This window comes from Myxocyprinus asiaticus, chromosome 14 (assembly GCF_019703515.2).
Source record: "Myxocyprinus asiaticus isolate MX2 ecotype Aquarium Trade chromosome 14, UBuf_Myxa_2, whole genome shotgun sequence".
Lineage (NCBI taxonomy): Eukaryota > Metazoa > Chordata > Actinopteri > Cypriniformes > Catostomidae > Myxocyprinus > Myxocyprinus asiaticus.
The window spans coordinates 44,366,539-44,379,422 of NC_059357.1; the positions used below are offsets into that span (position 1 = coordinate 44,366,539).

At 37.1% G+C, this 12,884-nt stretch overlaps 1 protein-coding gene across 1 annotated transcript; it reads right to left on the reverse strand.

Moving 5' to 3' along the window:
* Positions 1–1,779: 1,779 nt before the first annotated feature.
* LOC127452300 (transmembrane protein 180-like) lies at positions 1,780–12,741 on the reverse strand. Its single transcript, XM_051717683.1, has 6 exons — positions 12,371–12,741; positions 6,649–7,377; positions 5,296–5,450; positions 4,785–4,868; positions 2,448–2,591; positions 1,780–2,278 (listed from the first exon to the last, which is right to left on the reverse strand). The coding sequence occupies exons 1-6, from the start codon at positions 12,515–12,517 to the stop codon at positions 2,137–2,139; spliced, it is 1,401 nt and encodes a 466-aa protein (XP_051573643.1). The 5' UTR covers positions 12,518–12,741; the 3' UTR covers positions 1,780–2,136.
* Between the last annotated feature and the right edge of the window lie 143 nt (positions 12,742–12,884).

Genomic DNA, 12,884 nt, shown 5'->3' on the forward strand with positions numbered 1-12,884 from the left:
CATGTGTTTAGCCATGCCAGATCTAGGCCAGATGTGAGAGCTAAATTCCACATTTGGCCCAAAGGTTCTTGCTATCTGGCACCCAGATGACCTACTATTTTTGGCTGAGGGGACTTCACGTTTAAATGCTGTATTTAAAAGAACGGCGGTGAACCATGAGTCGGACGGTTCTTTTCAACTGTAAGTGCTATATTATTTAACAGCACTGGAGATGTGCCTGTTCTGCATGCACGATGACTGTTGCAGAGATTGACGCACTTCCAACAAAGAATGTGTTGGACTATTATTATTGTGAAATGTAGGCAAATTTGATTCATGGTTGAGCTAACAGGTGAAATTTATATATATATATATATATATATAAATGAATTGCATTTGCCACACATTTTTCCTTTCTTCTTCATTTAATACATTGAAAGTCATTATTATGGATGTACAGCAAGCATTTGAAAAATTAGATGGAAAACATGCTAGCTTTCCAGAGGGCTGCAACAACTAGGCTAATCAATAAAATCGAAATATCACTGAAACAATGTCTATGGTAACTCAGGTAACCACTCTGTACAATTGTGGTGAGAAGAATATAATCTCAGAATGCTGTTCTGAGATACGGGTTGGTGCTGTTTTGGCGGCACAAGGAGGATCTACACAATATTAGGCAGGTGGTTTTAATGTTGTTGCTGATCGGTGTATATAGTGTCTATATCAAGTCAAGCTTTATTATAAGCCCAAGGGGCAATTTTTGGTGGAGCATAAAAATTGGTGAACATATAATATGAATATATTAAAACATTCATTACATAAAATGACACTAACATCAAAATTCAAACAGACTGACATTTTTTCAAAAAATCCCTTTTTTCACATATAAAATATGATTCACTCTTAAACAGTTTTAGTTTTTATTACGTGCTAAACTTTCCGATATAGGCACAGTATGGGTGCGTTCCTCCTAAGTTGCCTTGTTGAAAAATTGGAAAGCCTCTGGTATGAATGATGGTGTGTGTGGTTTTGAAGAGCCCCTTGCCATATGTCACATGCTTACAAATGAATAATAATTAGGGTTGATGAGACATGGATATATTCTGGGCTTGCAATTTAAGACATGTTTAAATAACCTTGTACACTCGCTTTATGTTTCTTAAAACAAATTCAATTATTTTTTAAATAATGTACATATAAAATCCACATAATTATGATGCATTCCGGTAATATCAGGGTTTCACCATAAGGCCAAATTTATTGATATAGAAAATTAATAACAATCTGAAAAATCAATAAACAAATACCACCTAAAAACTAATCTAATAGTGTTCTGAGGGGAGACAACAGGAAAGACACACACACACTAATATATATATATATATATATATATATATATATATATATATATATATATATATATATATATATATATACACACACACACACACACACAATTCAAAATATGAAATTTTTTTTAATGTAAAAAAAAAAATCCAACATCCCCAAAACATTTATGCATTTACCTCTTTGGTAAAACACTACTACTATACTGCTAAAAACACATGTACAGTTAATTTAATCAACTCCATTTTCAACTTCTTTTCCTGCTCTTTATAGGTCCTTTACATTATGTTATAAAAATCTCAAATCAATATGTATCATCCCAGCAGCTTAAGAACAGCTAAGTGGCACTATTGTGCTACAGTACAGAGAGTTACATATAAAGAAACTTATATGAAGCAGTATTCTTTTTTTCACATAATAAAATAAAATCATTTGAACTCAAATCAAAACTTCATGTCCATTAATCGATTTATTTTTCGGGAGGTAGTCCTGTAATAAGCAAAATAAATGTAAAGTCGGCCGGTCGTTAACACTCTCTTCTTTGTATTCCGTATTACGATTTTCCAACATTTCAGAAAATCTGAGCATTTAATAATCCCCAAGATTATTACAGATTTCTTGCTGTAACTTAAATATGTACTTTAACAATACACATTACCTGAGCACCAACACCATGAAAAATGTTCCCTGTTCCCCAATAAAAATAGATCCCTGACACTTGATTTACTTATATTTCCTTTCTTTCTGTAGTCTGAAAACAAAGTGCTGCACATGAATGCACACATAAAAAATAAAATGAGCTATAATTCATCCATCTATGTACTTGGAATCCAATGTATGACTGTCCCGTATGGAGAACGGTGTCCATGCTAGCACCTGTAGGACTGTGACACACATCGGTATCACACAAACCAGGTAAAACATGGTGCTGTGCAGAGACTGAAGGGCACTAGAATGAGAGAGAGAGAGTGAAAATGTTTTCTTGAATGCAATGCTGCTTTTCCACCACTCGAGGAGGAGACAGCACATTGGAAATAACAATGAGCATTTTATGGCTTTATAGCAGGTTATGATGAAAGAATTTGGATGAATGTGTTCGAGTATTTCATTTGCATTACCTTGAGTCTGCATCTCTCCCAAACTCTTTTATTTCCTCATAGCCATACTGGTTGAGGACGGACACAACCAGCATCGGGGCCAGAGACTGCGCCGGCTTTGTGAAAAGAGCATTGGTCCCAAAAACCATAGACGAGAGAGGAGAGCTGGAAACATTGATATTTTAAACTCTAAAATCAGTGATGTCTGTGCAAGTCCAACTGGCATTAAGAAAATCAGTGAATAATGTCATGTAAACACATTGTAAAAAAAAAAAAAAAACCCTGTTCAGTTGATGGTCATTAATAGAAATCCATCGTAAAACAAATACAGTGACCATATTTCAGTCACTACAGGATCTTATTTTGGTGCCTGTATATCTTACAGTGCGCTACCATAAATATCATTAAATTATATAATGTTAAATCAATATAAAACTAAATATTTTAATAAAATGTAATGAAATTTAACGGGTCACGCAGGATCTTTTGGGAACGCCCAATTATTGATTTTCAACTATAAATCACATTTTACTTCCAATATTACCATAAAATTACATTATTGCCTTGTTAAACAAAATATAATTTTCATCGTACATGGTAAGGTTATCAGTAACCAAGGGTAACATGTTACAAGGGTACCAGTCAACCAATTCACATTCCTTTTCCGTTAAAATTACAAGCTTTTTTTGTGTAATTTTAATCAAATTAAAAGGATTATGACCACTTAAGAAGCAGGATTTAAGAGATAAAAAAACAGAATAGCTATAAACTTTTCGATACATGACCAGGGCGTAGCGATATATTGAGTGTTCTTGATATATTCAAAATGATTTTTATAGCGATGTAAAAATATGCAACATCATGAAAATTGCGTTGATTCAATGATTTGTTTGCGTCACATAAAAATGCTCACAGAAGTCTTCCGTATGGCAAATGGCAACAACTGATGATGATTCCTGATTGGAATTATTATATTTTTTTAATACCAAAATGCAAATTCAATATGTTAAAAGGCTCAAAGATTTTTGAATTATTGATGTCCCAGTTCTGATACAAAGTCTTTCTTGCAAGTCAGACCACTGTTGGCCATCTTTGGAATGCTCTCAGGAGGCTATTTCCAGTCATGAAAGTGCAGCTCTGATCTACTTGAATGGGAAAAGACAGAAATCTCCTAAACGGTTGGTCAAGATTATGATCAAAGCACATATTTCAAATCAGCAGTGAAATCTGACAACACCTGTATGATAAATTGTGCTTCTTTACCTCATATTACACTAAAAAACTATTTTCTCGGCTTGTTTAGCTAATGCGCAAGAGCATTGTCGAGTTGATTGACAGGTGATGTCTGAATCTAAAAGGTGATTGGCTCTTTTACCAGTAAGGTGGGACTTCCTTTCTACATCCGTTGACCGTTGGCTGCCGTTGGGCGTTCCAATTTCTCCCATTCATTTTAACATAAGTGGCTCATCTCTGCTAAATAATCTCTGTCCGATGTTCACGTATTTGAATTCGTGCTAGTAAAAATGCTCCGATACCATCTGACGTACTAATGTCATTCCGTGAACATTCAGCGCCCAAATTAAAATCACATTATGTCTTAGTGCAAAGGCAATTTATGAGATTAATATATAGTTTGCATGTGTTGTACACTTCAAAGTAAATCGATCTTGTTTTAAGGATGTATGAATGTACATGTGAAGCCGGCTGTTGATACCAAGGACTAAAGCACCATCATGAATATGGCACACTCTGTTTGTAGCTAATTCACTATGTAGCGTGCAGCACATACAGACTAAATATTTATTAAATAGCAGTCTTACGCGGTTTAAAAATCACACTGGGTCACATAGCGACCTGCTTTTCTAGAAATGAGAAGCTAACCTCAAAAACACACAGAAACGGAAAGGGCTTCAAAATAAAAGCTTCCGGCAAAATAAAAACCTCCATTTAAATGGAAAAAAAGTACGACGAAATATATCACTACTGTATGTAGTTATGTAATATATTTACTGTAATACTACTACTACTAATAATAATAATAAATAAATAATAATGATCTTATATTTAAGCAATATCACATATCTGTGGTGTTCTGTTATGCAGCACTTTATCTGACAAAAATAACTCCAATGTTGTATTTCGGCTTGTGCTGTGAGGTTCTGTATACAAGCACTTCATTTGATAAAAATAAGGAAAAGGAAGTATCGGTACTCGTACCCGTTCTTAAAAAAAAAATGGTATCTGGACGTTTCTAGATATAATTTTTGACATTTTTTTGACGAATAATAGAGTGGAGAGACAACGCTGAGGCTGATTCAACAGAATGCTGCAGATAACAAAACAGTCCAAATGCTTTACCTGCGTTTGTATTTCTGTAGGTCAGAGTCAATGATGTCAGCCAGTGGCAAATTGAAAAGACTGAAGGCTGCCTGAACCAAGACCCTAATTCACCATCAGGGAAACAAGACATGTAAGAACAGCTAGTATCAAAGACTGCCATGTACACTATTTAGCAGAAAGCATACTCTGATCTGGCCTACATTTTAAAAAAATTATTCACCTGGTTATACTATAATACCTATTTGCATTTCTACATGTATAGTATCCTCCACTTAACATGGCAAAGCTGTAGCCATTTTGTTCCTCACTCTAAGCTATCGCATGGCTTCAGAAAACTTGGACTACTACAATGATGCTTTAATGTCTTTTTGGAGCTTTGCACTATAAAGTCACCATTCACTTTTGTTGTATGGAAAAGAGCACGTTCTGCCTATCATCTGCTTCAGTGTTTCTATTCCTGTAGATTGTATCTTTATGTATTTATTCCAGTACAAAAACTGACTAGCGCTTTCCTGTTTGAGTTACTTACATGTTGACTGTGAGGAAAAATGCAAGGAAATAGTAGTTTCTTGGACCCAACAGAAGCATGATGACAGCACCCCCCGCCTCCACATAGAAGGTGATCAGAATGAGCCTGTAGTAGCCAAACTTCTGAAGAAGATCCTGGCTGCACAATACCAATAACTGTAGAGCAAACATAGAGCACACTTTGTTTAAGGCCTTTATGTGTTATTTATTGGTTTAATTTTGATGTTGCTGTTGGTTTTACATCACGAGTATCATAAAAATGCTATGCAGTTGCTAAGCTGTTCTGGGTGGTTGCCAGGGTGTATTGGTAATGTTTTCTGAGTGTTTTTAGTGCTTTGCTAGGTGGTTGCTAGGGTGTTTTAGGTGGTTTCTTAACAAGTCAAAACACCTTAACCCAAAGTCTCTATGACATCCTGGTCTCTAGACATGGCTCGGGTTGCTTTTTGAATATAACTATGGGATTTTTCTTCATCTGCAAAGTCTCTTAGAAAAGTAATAGCACATCTCACCTCAACAAGCCACATGAATTGATACATCATTCATGTCCATAGTACAAATGACTCAGTTCAGTCATGAAACTCTACATGACACAAGCTTATATGACATGTAATCTGTTAGCCAATCGTCTGGCATACTTAAAGGTCTTGGACATGATTTTGCGATCGTAATGCAAATTCAACCACTCTGAATTATTTACGGTAACTTGCAATTTGCTATATTTTCTGCAATGTTTCCACATAGACTGTGAATTTGAGGTAATCCATTCACTTTTCTCAATGTTTGTAAAATAAATGCTCGAAAAGCTCAAATGTTCAACTGGGTTCACATAGGGTTGTCAACTGTCCTGTAAAGCTCGGACGTCCTGTATTTTGGCCGAAATGACAGTGTTCTGTATCATACGCCTATTGTCCCATATTTTTTTATTTATTGAGCCGAGACGCTCAAGGGGGAATCCTATTGCGTTTACTATCAATATTCTTGGCTAAACTTCTGCAGGACCGCAGATGATGTGTGAACCATGCATCACAGCTAGTGTTTAATCTTCACACGGTCTTCAAGAGCTGCAGTCCATGGTGTGGGTCGGCGAGTTCATATGGAGTGCACACATAATGCACTACAGCCCCGAAAATTAGACACCAAAACGCATCAGTGTAAGCAGATCTAGTACTCCAAAACCAAACTTACTAACTAGTAGGTCATATCCATTATAATCCTTTAAAACATATTCCGAGAATTGAAATGGTGGTAACACACTGAAGTTCAATACTTAGGTTTAGGGGTTTGTTCAAATCACTAACCAGAAGTATGAGCAATAGTGATAGTGATGCATGTCTTAGTAATAATGATGATGCACCTGCGGGCAGATGAATCCAGCTCCATACATAAAGCTCTTGGCAAGCGATGGCAGGACATTTGAAGGAATGAGGTGCTCTGCAAAAATCATGGTGAAGTTATTGCAGAAAGCCACCATGAACACCTGGAAGAAGTTCATGATGACAAAGAGCAGGAAGTCTCGGTTGGTGAGGATCTGCCAGGTCATGGAGAGCACAGATGACATGGAGAGCGGAGGTTTCTGAGAACCCGGGGAACTCTGTTCAGAACTTTTACTATCAAATCGACTCTCACTATGGAAGCCCGTGTACAGCATACAACCACAGGCCAGCACCGCAACCAGCACTGTGAATCCCTGCAAGGCAGCAAAGTCGTCCATGTTCTTGGAGATGAGACCGCTGAAGAGCACACTAGAAGATCCCACCAGAGATGCCACCTGACTGTATTTAATCAGTCTCAGTCTGTTCTGATGTTGCCCAGAGATTTCTGCAAATAGTGCACACTGGGCTAACAGCACAAATGTTAGCATGCCATCGAAAGCACACAGAGTCACCATGAGGTGTAGGCCACTCAGCCAATCCCCTGGCTCGTACGCCCTCCATGGGAACCACGCCAGCAAGAAAGCCAGACAGTACAGCGGGGCTCCGTATAAAATTGAGAGCCGCCGTCTTGAACAACACTCCATACGTGAGTTGTCTTGCAAATAACCAAACAAGGGGTCATTCAGTGCGTTCCAGATCATATAGACCACCTGTGGAGACAATAACGGTGGACTCTTTATTGGTTCAAATTAAAGTTCAGTGTGTATGATGACAGGATATTAAAATATATACAAAAATATCCAAACACATTGGTAATTGTATTTTCAGACAACATGCATTTAATTTGTTTGTGAGGTTCTAGCATGGGCAGAGAAAACCTGAGTAGGGATGTCCAGATAACCTTTTTTGGAGACCAAGTACAAGTACCGATACTTTCTTGTCGGTACTCGTCAATAAGAAACCTGTTTTTTGTTTTATTTTTTCGTAATGTTGCAGTTTTCAAATAAAATACCATGAGACTGATGATTTGAGGACAGTGTGTTTATTATGTTTTTAGCAACTGGAAACCAAAATACATGATCAAAACAGTAAGTAATTAGCTCTCAAATGGTCAAATACCTAAAAATTCACAGAGAAAAACATGATAATAGCCAAGACTGTTTTTTTTGGGTCAGGTCAAGTTTTTGTTTCTTTTTTCTATTTTTGCCCTCTCATGGCAGTTTTGGTTAACTTTCTGTTTGGTTTTGTCTGTGCGGTTTTTTTTTCTCTCTCTCTCTTAATAAAGACTTGAAGAGTTTTTGACTGTTTACGCTTGGGTTCTTTAGTTCAAAACCTGACAGAAGAATCCAGCCAGCTTTGAACCCAGCAGAAAGTCATTTTTGTGGCACTGTTGGGGGGTAGTGAACCACATTTGCCGGCCAATAGAGATGGAGGCCCTGCTCTGGGGAAGGACCTCCACACCTGACAACTCATCTTTGTCTGTGCCCTGTCTCCCCTCAGGTTCTCCAAATGCCAAGCGATCCTGGAAGAAGACTGCTGCAGCCCCCCTGGAGGCGCCCGCTCTCTCTGCCCCAGCCCCGCTGGAGTCGCCTGCTCTTTCCGCTGTAGCCCCCTGGAGGCGCCCGCTCTCTCCGCTGCTGCTTCCTGGGAGACACCCGCCCTCTCCACTCCAGCTCCCCCTTCTTGGACACCCCTTTTCCCGCTGCGACCCAACCTCATGCGCTTTCTGGAGCTGCCCGACCTCATCTCTGCTCTGGAGCCACCCCCTCAATGCACGCTCTGCACTCTGTCATCTACTACACATGAGCGTGTGCGATTTCTCATGGTGTGGTGTTTTCTGTGTTTAAGCTGCCGGCTTCACACATTCACTTTGAAGCATGCAGCACATAAAGACTGTATATTTATTTCATTAAATTGCATGTCATTTAATAATCTCACTAGGACATATTAAAATCGTGATATGTGTGCTGAATGTTTACGTAATAACATTCATACGTCAGATGGTATCGCTTTTTGGTATCAGAGCATTTTACGAGTACAAGTATGTGAGTGCAGTGTCGGACCCGATTCGACTTCCCTAATTTTGACTAGGTCGGTCTGAGAATGGTGCTGAAAAATAAAACTGTAACAATGGGGAAATTGTAGCCCCTCACACTAAAAGTCTTGTTCTCTGTGAATAAAAGTGTGCAGGACCATAGCAAACAGCAGCTGAGAATTTTTACACTATATGGCCAAAAGTATGTGGACACCATTTTCATGTGCTGATGAAAATTTGATTTCAGAACCTTAGGCATCACTTTCCCCCTTTGCTGTGATAACAGCTTCCACTCTTTTGGGAAGGCTTTCCACTATAATGTATGTAGTAACATGGCTGCAGGGATTTGCTCTCATTCAGACACAAGGCTATCAGTGAGGTCAGGAACTGATGTTGGTCGATGGGGCCTGACTTACAGTTGCTGTTCCGGTTCACCCCAAAAGTGATCAGTGGGGTTCAGGTCTGGGCTTTGTGCAGGCCAGTCAATTTCTTCCACGCCAGACACAGTAAACCATTTCTTTATGGACCTCACTTTGTTCACAGGGGCATTGTCATGCTGGAACAGAAAAGGGCTATCCCCAAACAGTTGCCACAAATTTGGAAGCACACAAAGCCCAAGCCATTACATAAAGAAACATTAAGATTTTTCTTTACTGGATTTAATGGAGTAACCACATTCATTAATTAGAAGGGGGTGTCCACAAACTTTTGGCCATATAATGTATGTCACATCGCAACACCATTTCAAGTTTCACCAGATATCGTGTATATAGCCGTTCAATTTTTATTCCTAAAACCTGGAAGAGAGTTAGCGTTTTCCAGCTATGGGTTCCCTCAAATATTTCAGGAGCAGTTTTTAAATAAGTAATAATAGAACGAGATAGTACCTTGATAGGTATAAAGTAGATAGTTACTTAATATTTGTCCCTTTAATAGTAGGTAGTTACTTACTAATATTAATTACTTAATTTTAAACATTAAGTAGCTTTCTTACATCAAGTAATTTAAAATAAGGTCTTTGGTTAACATTACTTGAAGACACTCCTACAACACAAATTACACAGTCATACCTTACAATTTCTTCAATTGGATACACACTATAACTGAAACAATTCACCAATTCATCAATTTCTCATGCTAATGTGCCAGAAACATATACCGGTTCTGCAAAACTGTTAACAAAACTCTTCACACAACTGTCAGTACTCTAGCACAATTGTCATTGTAAATGATAGTGAATTGGTGGGTTTTTGTTAAATGTGAGCCAAAATCATCACAATTAAAAGAACCAAAGACTTAAACTACTTCAGTCTGTGTGCATTGAATTTATTTAATACACGAGTTTCACAATTTGAATTGAATTACTGAAATAAATGAACTTTTCCACGACATTCTAATTTATTGAGATGCACCTGTATATAACACTACTCAAATATTGTCAAAACCCAGAAAAAGGAATTCATATATAATTTCAGTTTCTCAATGCAGCAATCTCGAATCTAAAAGGTTTTGGATGGGTGCATCGATCCTAAAGTATCAATACTTTCGATACTGACGCTGTATTGAGAATATCGATGCTCACGTAAAAATATAGATTCTAATGTTTTTTAACTAGTGATATTATTATTTAGTTACCATGAAAATGTATGCATATCATAAGTCTGTCCACATTAATCTGGATGCATCTGAAAACTGCATTTTCGAAACGCTCTACTTCCACACTTCTGTTTTCAGCCGTTTTCCAAAAGTTGCTCATCCACACTGAAACGTATGAAAACTCTTTAAAAAAAAATAAATAAAAAAAAAAAAAAAAAAAAAAAAAAAAATCGCCATTCCATGTACAGTCTGAAATTCAACCGTCCTCGTGTTCTGTTGCCGGACAGCAATTCCGAGTAAACTTCCCGTCGCCTTTGAAGGAATGCAATGTGAAGGTTGTACAAAGTAACATTTATCTTTAACAACACTATCAAAAGTGAAGAACAGGCCCAACAACGCGCTAGAACGTGGACCACCACTTTGAATGTTTTGAGTTGAATGGATCACATGGCTGTGTCACATGACAACAAATATATCATCGTTTTCGAATATCTCAATTTAAATATCAATGTAAATAATAAATTAAAACAACTGCATGATTCCTTCAAGTGTTTTTCAATTACAGTAATTAAACATTGCTTTAAGTTTTTTTTTTTTTTTTTTCCAAGTAGGGCCCTATGAAACATTTTATTTTTTCCCAAATCTTGTTTTAGCTATCTTGTTTTTTCTGAATTCCATGTTAAACTCTATTGGATCCGCCGGTGGGTCCAAAGGGGGGCGCTATATCGCGAAAAAAGGTTTACGCTTAAATCGTTAAAGTCTTCGTAAGTCAGGCATATGAGGTATCATTTGAAAGCTTAGAATCTGAACTTTTCAGAGATAACCATCAATTCTGCATTTATGTTACTTAAAATAACAAAGGCCTCAAAACAAAATTAGCTCCCTCTAGAGGTAATGAGGTAGAAATATTTATATGAAAATAAAAGTCCTTCACATAGCACGTAAATGGATAATTTATATATCATATGAAAGTTCTCATTCTCAGGAATTATTTTGTTGCCCTAATACCAGAGTTTGAAAGATTTTCAAAAGAATCACAAAGTGAAATATGATTTTTGTAAGTCATCAAATAAAAACGTCTCTTTTATACATTGATAACTGCTGCTGTAAGCCCCAAATAGCTAAAAACATTATAGCTGCTTTTACCTTAGGACATTTTCTAAAAAATGAGCCATTTTTACTTGTCTGTGAGCTTGCTTGTGTGAATAATCTAATGTTATATCTTAGATGTCCAGAACAAAATATGCCATCCAGCTGGAAAAGCATGCTAAACAAATGATGAGAAAAATATGTTTTCAAATACTGATGATAAAATCATCAATTTTGATATATCATCAAAAAAGAGAGAATCTCAGCTTTCTAATGACATCTAGATTGAGCTTCTAGTCCACTCAGAGGCCGAGATATTCAAAGAAATAACGAGGGTGGTGCATGAACTGAAAATTAGACTGAATGTCTATGGACGAGCACATCTTTGAGGGCTAAAATGCGTTAGAGCGCCACCTACATTTCAGATCTGTATATTGTGATGGAATGTGATAGCGGAAAAAAAATCTAGTGCTTTCTGCCATCTAGTGGAATAAAATAAGACTTTTCAAAGTGATGTAGAGTGAACAGAAACAGAATTAAATGTTTACAAAGTTAGAACAACAACAAAAAGGTTTTTATAAACACATACAATATTATTTATGAATAATTTGACTAAATTATTTATTTATTTATTTATTTATTGTCACATTTGATCCTCCATACCGGATAAGCTGATGTTTAAATGGCCCAATGTGCATATTAAAGTGCAAAAGTGGTGATTTTAAATATATAAACATAGTCTGCACTTAAGTCATATCTCTCTCTCTCTCTCTCTCTCTCTCTACTCTCTATATAATTTATTTATTTGTTTATTGCAATTTTGGCAATTTTTTGTGTGTGTTGCACTATTTATAAGAGGTAGTAGTTACAGTCTATGAGTGTGAGTATTCAAAAAATCACGTACAGCATCTTTAATTTAGTCAAAAATGTCAACATGAATCCTGTCGCAGTGAGAATATCTATTAAAACCTGCAAATACTCACCTGTGACTGGTGGAAGGCTACTTCTGATATTCTGTACCTGTTTAAGAACAGTTTCACATAATAGAAACTAAACATGCTGTTCATCATGCCAGCACCAAGTGTTGTCATGGAGTAGGCCAAGGCTGCTGGATGAGCAAAGGGCCTCATGATGCTGACACGGAGGTTTAACCTGCTGGAAATACAATTTTCTCCACAAACGATAGAAGCAATATGAACCTAAATAATCAAAACTAAAAACTCATGCAATCGCAGATATTTGTAGAAGCAACAATGTTTCCCGCATCTTGTCAGACAGTATTGCGAGACACTTCACAAAGAAACTTAGTTGTGAATTAATATAAACACATTTCCCCATACACATCGTCCTGAAATTCACTTCCTGCTATTTCGAAGTAGGCGCGACTAGTACGCAAATATTCCGGCAAGTGAGCTATCATTGGACAAGACGCTGCCACAGTCCCGCCCCCTTCCTCTCATTGGTCAACGGGGAGGTCCGTTCTTGTTGTTCTCCCGT